At 37.9% G+C, this 8737-nt stretch overlaps 1 protein-coding gene across 1 annotated transcript in view; it reads left to right on the top strand.

Annotated features, from left to right (window-relative positions):
- The first annotated feature begins 491 nt into the window (after positions 1-491).
- Positions 492-8737, top strand: part of adgra1b (adhesion G protein-coupled receptor A1b) — a 152203-nt gene continuing 143957 nt past the window's right edge. The window contains exon 1 of the mRNA XM_084390772.1: positions 492-1047. Coding sequence (XP_084246898.1) covers positions 842-1047 — 206 coding nt within the window. The 5' untranslated portion in view covers positions 492-841. The remainder of the gene's footprint in view (positions 1048-8737) is intronic.

Consider the following 8737-nt stretch of genomic DNA (forward strand, 5'->3'; position numbering starts at 1 on the left):
AGTAGCCTAGTCAACATTTGAAGTGAACAACTTTAAACTTGTTTGATCCACAAATGTTGACTACTATATACCAAATATCTTTATTCTGCATGATTATGCACAGTGTAATGATCTTCCACATCGCCACGCCTTTTTAGAATAAATAAAGGAGAATTGCGGACATGTGGGATTTTGAGCCAATAAAATGACGATAAAGTTTATTCACCCTGAAGGACAGTTATAAATCCTGCTATGGCGAAGGCATAGCTTATGAATATTAATAACGGCATGATTACGTTGTTTAAAATTATTACTGGAGCGCCCAGTCTGTTAGCCTCATTAATATTCATAAACCAGCGCTTCCCCATAGCTCCGCCCACCCACCGGGCAATCAGATCGGCCTTCGGGGAAACGTCACGGTTCAGTGTTGAATATTCATAAGTCACGCCTTCAGCGTAGTACGACGCGACGCCGGGAGGAGGAACGCGACGCGCATCACAAGAAGTTACTTCATCCACTAACAGAACCTGTTGACAGCAGCACATTATCGCAGAAGTCACTCAAACTGGCTCTAATGCGCAGAAGTGCGCGCTTGGACGCGGACACGCGCACTGGGACAAAACTTTTCTTCACTTTTGGATAATAAGGATGAACCGAAGCGCGCGCATTGAGTATGCAAACCTACATCTAAACTCGCGCATGATGGTGCAGAAGTGGTAATATTTTGTTGTTAGTTTTCGCACTGATCATCAGGGACCATTAGTGTTTGATCAAGCCTGAGATGATCAATAATTGTATCCCAGATTGGCTGGAAGTAACGTGACAGCGCGCGCTCTCGATCATCATCCTCCTCCAGTGCGCAATGAAGGCGCTGCTCGTGCTCGCGCTCGTGCTCGCGGGCTGCTGGAGCAGATACTGTCCTGACCTGATGATTGACAGCTGTCACTGCACGTCAGAGAGATCAAAGGAGTTTAATAGGCAGAGCGTGCGCGTGAAGGTTGTGTGTGATGATGCGGACCTGACGGAAACCATGCAGCCCGGCTCTTTACCCAACACAACAGTGTCACTGTGAGTAACACACACTTTACTTTAGTGTTCATGTGTGTTGATACAATGTGTGTCAATGGGTTTTTTGAACGGGCTTTTGTAGATGTTGGAGATGTTTTATTCATAAAATACTTCAGTAATAAACCCTCGAGATCTTCTTAAAACTTTTACTGGTTTTGAAAAGTGTCTGAATACAAAAATTCATGAAAGTTGTGATAATTCGTGAGGATTATCGTAAACAAAACGTGCAAGAATAGATTTTTTTTTTCTCCTGCAATAATCCAAAAGCAAAAGGAATACTTTTCCCATAGGATTTATTTTTAAAGTCTTCATTAAAGCCTTGAACGAGGAGATTCACAACATTACAAACTTTGATTTGAAGAAAGAAAGTATTTGAAAATCAGACAAAATGACAAAGATACAAGAATGTGATCTTCGATGAGGGACAGAACCGTTTTCCCATGAAGCATTGCGGCAACATAATCGAATTTAAATAGACAGAGAACCATTCAATGATTCATTTAAAGGTTATTACAGTATAGTGTTGAGTTTAATGTATTACTAAGTAATCAATGACTGTACTTTAATTATTTTTCCCTTGAAAAAGTAAAGTATGGGATTGTAAAGCAATCTAATGATAAAATGTATGTTTTTAATGTAACTTTTTCCCTTTAAATCCTTTGTTCAGTTCAAGAATAATATATGCAACTGTATATTATTTATTTGAAAGAATTATTATAATGTCTATAGTATTGTTCAGCTGGTCGAGGTTGATATGGGATTTAGAAAGTAATTAGTAATAAGTCATGCAATACTTTTTAGAGAGAGTAAATAGTACAGTAATCTAGTTACACCGTTGAAGATAGTGGGCGGAGCTAACAAGCTGTTGTGACTCTGATTGGTGGAATTTCTCTATTGCATCATGGGTAATGTAGTTTCACTGCAAATTCCACTGGTAAACATGATTATTTTATGAATAAGTTGAAGAAATGTGGGCTGACGACTTCAACAGAAGCGAACACCACCGATTAACAGCCTCGTCGCTCACAGTACGGCCGTCTTTAGTGCTTTACAAGTTATTGTTCAAAATACATTTTCCCATGGAGTTTTTATTCCCGGATCCGACTGTTGTTCCGAGTCCAGACTCTTGTCGGAGTTCATCCGATTGTTCTGATCCGTGGCTTGTTTTGGTTCTGGTTTGTCAGGAAGTGTTTTTCCTGCTCTAGGAAGCGTGACATTCGTAATTCTGCGGTGACTTCCCTCGTCTCACTTTTGTTTCTGAGTCGAGGATAAATAAACTCTGTTCTCCTCCTCAGACTCTGGCTTCATGATGTTTACTGTAGTTCAGCTCAACCCTCATCATCATTTCTCCAGGAAACATCTTGGGCGAGAAGTGCCTCATGTTTAATTCATTTAGTTTTACTCATTAAAAACCTCTTTTATATCAACCGATTTTTCTCATTTTTTAGTCTTTATGGTTGTAGGTTCATCTTCATTTCTAAATTGAGTTGTAATTTTTGCATCTTATCTTTATGTCTTAAAGGGGCTGATAATTCTACATGTTAATTCTCGTGTTCTTCCAAACCCGTGTGAGTTATTTCTCCTGTTGAACACAAAAGGAGACGTTTGGCAGAATGTCTGAGTCCCAGTTTTCCATGGAATGAATGAAAGTGGAACCGGATTTTTACTGTTAAGCCTCAGAAAAGTGAAAAGCATCAAAAGGTTATCATAATATTAATCCATATATCGCATGCACTATATTCTATAAGTCTTCTGACATTTGAGTTGTTATTTGCTGATAATCTTCACGGCGTTTCACTTTTTCTCTTGATCAAATCTGGTGAGAAAGAAACGGAAGACGAAGATTCTCAGTGACTTAGAAACGCAGATTCATAACTATACATGCATTTTTGCACATTTTAGAAACATAAAGTTTTCTGTCTTAATATGTCTTAAAATGTAGCCTAATTCATTTAAAAGAAATCAATACTTTTATTCATCAAGGACGCATTCAATTGATCAAAGTGACAGTAAATACATTTATAATGTTCTTTTGAACTTTCTGTTCATCAAAGAATCCTGAAAAATTAAATGTATCACAGTTTCCACAAAAATAGGATTTGATAATAATCATAAATGTTTCTTGATCATCAAATCCTCATATTAGAGTGATTTGTGAAGGATCATGTGACACTGAAGACTGGAGTAATGATGCTGAACATTCAGCTTTGATCACAGGAATAAATTACACTTTACTGTATATTCACATAGAAAACAGATGATTTACATTATAATAATATTTCACTATTTTACAGTATTTTTGATCATATAAATGCAGCTTTGGTGAGCAGAAGAGACTTCTTTCAAAAACATTTTGACCGGTATTGTATATTTTAATGGAAAATTAAAGTATTCGTTATATTGAATTAAATTTATCTTTTGTCATCTTGACATTAAACAAAAACAAAACAATATTTCACAAGTCATTTATGAATGTCTTTGTTAGAAGCTTAACAGCATCTGTTCTCATTGTGTAGAAAATAACCTTTTGTTAAACTTTTTTTTGTCTGTATCTGAAAACATAAGTCACGAAGGTTAGAAAACACGTGCGGGTGAAGGTTTATATTTGTAGGAGAACTAGATTCCTCTGATTTGGTTTTGTGGGTTTTTGCGCAATATTACATCAGTTATGAATCTGATATCTCGCTGTACTGACGCTGCTTCATTATGAATGTCTCACATCGTTCTCGACGATCTCGACTCTCCTCATGTTAGAAACGCTGACACACACTCGCGTTGATCCTGAGTTCACATGGATTGGGGATTAAGAAATCGATACGGTCATCTTCAGATATGAGGAGTCATCTATATCAGTGTGTGATGAAAATCTTTCCCAGAATTCACTGCGGGTTTCCTCACGACTGTTGATGAAATCTGTGTGTAAACCGTGTCAATGATGTCATCATTTACTGTTTCAGATATTAGACATAGTTTTAGGAAATAACAATTTAGTGCACATACACGACCATTCACAAGTGTTTCAAGGCTGCATTTATGTGATCAAAAATACAGTAAAAATTGTGAAATATTATGCTAATTTAAAATATCGGTTTTCTATGTATATATTATAGTAAAGTGTAATTTATTCCTGTGATCAAAGCTGAATTTTCAATTTACACACACACATACTCACACACACTCATATATACACTCATACACATACTATACACATACTGATACACACATTCAAACACGCACACACACACACACACACACACACACACACACATATATATATACACACACAATCTCACTCATATACACACACATTCACTCATATACACACACACACACACACACACACACACACACACACACACACACTCATATATACACTCATACACAAACTACACACACACACACACACACACACACACAGACTGGTCTTTATCAGAACTTGAATTAATTCTCATATTATATATTATAAACTAGTGCTTCAGAGTTTTGAATCAGTAAGATTTTATGTTTTTGGAAGACAATGTAAAAATGACAGAATACAGTTTTTTACTATATCAAAAATACTGTACAATTGTGAGATATTTTTACCATTTAAAATATCTGTTTTCTATGTGAATATACAGTAAAGTGTAATTTATTCCTGTGATCAAAGCTGAATTTTCAGTATCATTACTCCAGTCTTCAGTGTCACATGATCCTTCACAAATCACTCTAATATGATGATCTGATGATCAAGAAACACTTATGATTATTATCAGTGTTGAAAACACTCATATGTTTGTGAAAACTGTGATACATTTTATTCTTCAGGATTCTTTGATGAATAGAAAGTTGAAAAGAACAGCATTTCTGTGTTTATTATGTGTTTGTGAGTGAATGAAGTGCCTCTCGTTCTCTCTGATTATCTCTCAGACGCAGGCGTTCGTTCTCAGTGACGTGAACGTTGAGCTTGTCCTGCATCAGATGAAGCAGTAAATGAATTTTAATTCCTGTGACACACACTGATACGCTCCGTCTCATAGACGCTAATAATGAATCTGTCTGTAAACCCAAGAATGTGTCTGAGCGAGTTTGGAGAGTCGACTGTCTAAAAATGTTAAGAAAGGAAAACAGAGCGTCTGCCAAGGAACCGTTAGCGGCGCGGCGCTCTCGAGGTTATTTAAAGTGTCATAAGACGCTAGCTCTCATAAAAATCATAAAACAGTGATTTCTGGATTGGCTGAACGTGTCGAATCCACAAAGAGTTGAGAACGTGTTGAGAGGTCTTCATATCTGAACATTATTAAAGTCCCCCTGTGGTGGAAATCCAGCGTTTAATGTTGTTTATGTGTCTATGTGGTGTTTTTAATGTGCTTTAAGACAAATCATGTGTAAGTTCATAAGTCGACACCATTGCTGAGTATTTCCTCCTTAAAACTGCAGTGAACCAAAGACAGTCTCAAACACACGCTTTGAAATCGCTGGTGTTTCTGACGTCACAAACTACCTTGTAACCAATCAGATCAACGTGTGATCGTCAACCAGTGGATCTCTGAGCTGCTGTGAGTGAGTGGAGGCGGGGCTCATTTGCATATTCATAGAACCACGCATACTGAATGAGGCAAGGGTGTCGAGTTACAGTCAAGATATTTTAAGGCGTGAAGAAATTTATTTTTCCAAGGAAAAAAACATTTAAATATGTCATTTTGGTGATCAAAGATGAGTTTTAAGTGATACAATGATTGACTACAGGGAGACTTTGAAATCAAGATACATTTGCTTGAGAAGAAAAATGACTGAAGATATTAAAGGGTTAGTTCACCCAAAAATGAAAATTCTGTCAGTAATTACTCTCCCTCATGTTGTTTAACCCCGTAAGACCTTCGTTCATCTTCAGAACACAAATTAAGATATTTCTGATTAAATCTGAGAGCTGGATCACTCCTCCATAGGCTTCTAAGACATTATAACTTGCTGGCCCAGAATGCATTAAAGACATCGTTAATATAGTCCGAGTGACTACAGTGGCTCAATCTTAAGTTTATCAAGCGACGAGAATACTTTTTGTGCGCAAAAAACACACAAAAATAACGACTTTATTCCACTATTCATTTCCTTCTCTCTGGGCCTCGAGTCTTTTCACGTAGTGTAACAGCGCAGCGCTTCTGGGTTGCACGTCACACGTAGGCTCACTATTGGCCGACGCTGGTCATGTGTGTGATGCACTAACATGTTAGTGTGAACTAACCCTTTAAGTCTTGTTTTCCGAAACGAATCAAAATGAAGTTAAAACAAGGACAAATATCTGCCTTGTTTCCAATTTTAAGTTAAGTTTATTCCCATTGGTAGATATTTGTTCTAGTTTTAAGCTTAAACTCACTTCATTTTGATCATTATTTTAGAAAACAAGACTAAGCATCAAATCATCATATTAGAGTGATTTGTGAAGGATCATGTGACACTGAAGACTGGAGTAATGATGCTGAAAATTCAGCTTTGATCACAGGAATAAATTACACTTTACTGTATATTCACATAGAAAACTGATGATTTACATTACAATAATATTTCACAATTTTTACTGTATTTTTAATCTAATTAATGCATCCTTGGTGAGAAGAAGAGACTTCTTTCAAACTTATTTTTAAAACATAAAAAAACTTTTGAGTATATAAATGTTTTAAATAGATATTTATAATTATTTTGATATTTTCCCCCTCTTAGTTTAAACTGTGATTTGATACTGTATTGCATGAAGGAGTTCAGAAGGTTGTTCTTCTCATTACAAATAATCTGCTTTTAAGTGATTTTATTATTACTTATATAGTTTAATTTAACACATTTAATAAGGGTTATTATTCATATAAATATCTCCAGCTGCACATTCAGGGCTGGTCATGATCGTGGGTGGTTTGTTTGCTTTAGCGCTGAAATAAGCTGTTATTTCGGTATGTACGAAAGCACTACTGTAAATGATTAGCATATTCCTGATGCTAATATGGTACAGTAAAGTACAGTTCCTCATACTGTGTCCAGATTCTCCAGTTGTGGCTCTTTATAGTGTGTGTTCTGCTGCTGTTGCTCTCAGACTCATTCTTCAGCCTGTCGTCGCTTCAAGACTCTCCTCACACACACACACACACACACACACACACACACACACTCTCGAGCTGCAGAGCTAAATCTGCTTCATGTCCAAGGTCAATGTTAGTGCGTATGAAATATGTTATTTTGGTTAGCTGTTCCTAGTAACCTGATATTATAGGAAAACACTGGGACTGCAGGCTGGAAATCACGGATATGTCCGCTCGCGATGTTTGTAATAGATGAGATTGAGATCTTTACTCGACGCGGTCGCTGTGATTGGAGCCTGCGGGCCACCGTAATTCAGCGTATTTTCATTCTGTCGCTCTCATAATAATAGAGCGGCGCAGGGTGTGTGTGTGTGTGTGTGTGTGTGTGTGTGTGGAGCTCGGGTTCAGATGGCCGACGGGAGCTTCGAGTTAATAGTGTGTGTGTGTGTGTGAATGATGTCAGAACAGACAGTGTTACAGTGAACAAACCCACAGACACACTAAACCCAAACACTTCCAGAATAACACAAGCTTCATTTAAACAGCGAGTAAATGTTATTATTGTGTGAAGAGGACGAGGATCAGTGGAGACTCACTGTTACTAGAGATTCTGTAGAAACATTTACAGTTATCCATGCTTCCATCATCCATCCATTATCCATCCTTCCATCATCATCCATCCATCACCCATCCATCCATCCATCCATCCATCCATCCACCCATCATCCTTCCATCCATCCATCATCCTTCCATCCATCACCCATCCATCCATCATCCTTCCATCCATCATCCATCCATCCATCATCCTTCCATCCATCCATCATCCTTCCATCCATCATCCATCCTTTCATCCACCCATCACCCATCACCCATCCATCCATCATCAATCATCCATCCTTTCATCCACCCATCACCCATCCATCCATCAATCATCCATCCTTCCATCCTTTCATCCACCCTTCACCCACCCATCAATCTTCCATCCTTCCATTCCATCCATCATCCTTCCATCCATCATCCATCCATCCATCAATCATCCATCCTTCCATCCATCCATCCTTCCATCCATCCTTCCATCCATCCTTCTATCCATCATCCATCCATCCATCCATCAATCATCCATCCTTTCATCCTTTCATCCACCCATCACCCATCCATCAATCATCCATCCTTCCATCCATCCATCATCCTTCCATCCATCATCCATCCATCCATCAATCATCCATCCTTCCATCCTTTCATCCACCCATCACCCATCCATCCATCAATCATCCATCCTTCCATCCATCCATCATCCTTCCATCCATCATCCATCCATCCATCAATCATCCATCCTTCCATCCTTTCATCCACCCATCACCCATCCATCAATCATCCATCCTTCCATCCATCCATCATCCTTCCATCCATCATCCTTCCATCCATCATCCTTCCATCCATCCATCATCCATCCTTCCATCCATCCATCATCCATCCTTCCATCCATCATCCATCCACCATCCTTGATTAATAATATGCAAATTCACTGATAAACCAATAGGTCACCATTTCAAATCTGAAGTCCATAAAAATAGCAGAAAATAATGAAATATATAAAAAAACCATATACAAATACAAAATTATAGTATCTTATATATATC

The sequence above is a fragment of the Rutilus rutilus genome (genome assembly GCF_951802725.1).
Source record: "Rutilus rutilus genome assembly, chromosome: 20".
Lineage (NCBI taxonomy): Eukaryota > Metazoa > Chordata > Actinopteri > Cypriniformes > Leuciscidae > Rutilus > Rutilus rutilus.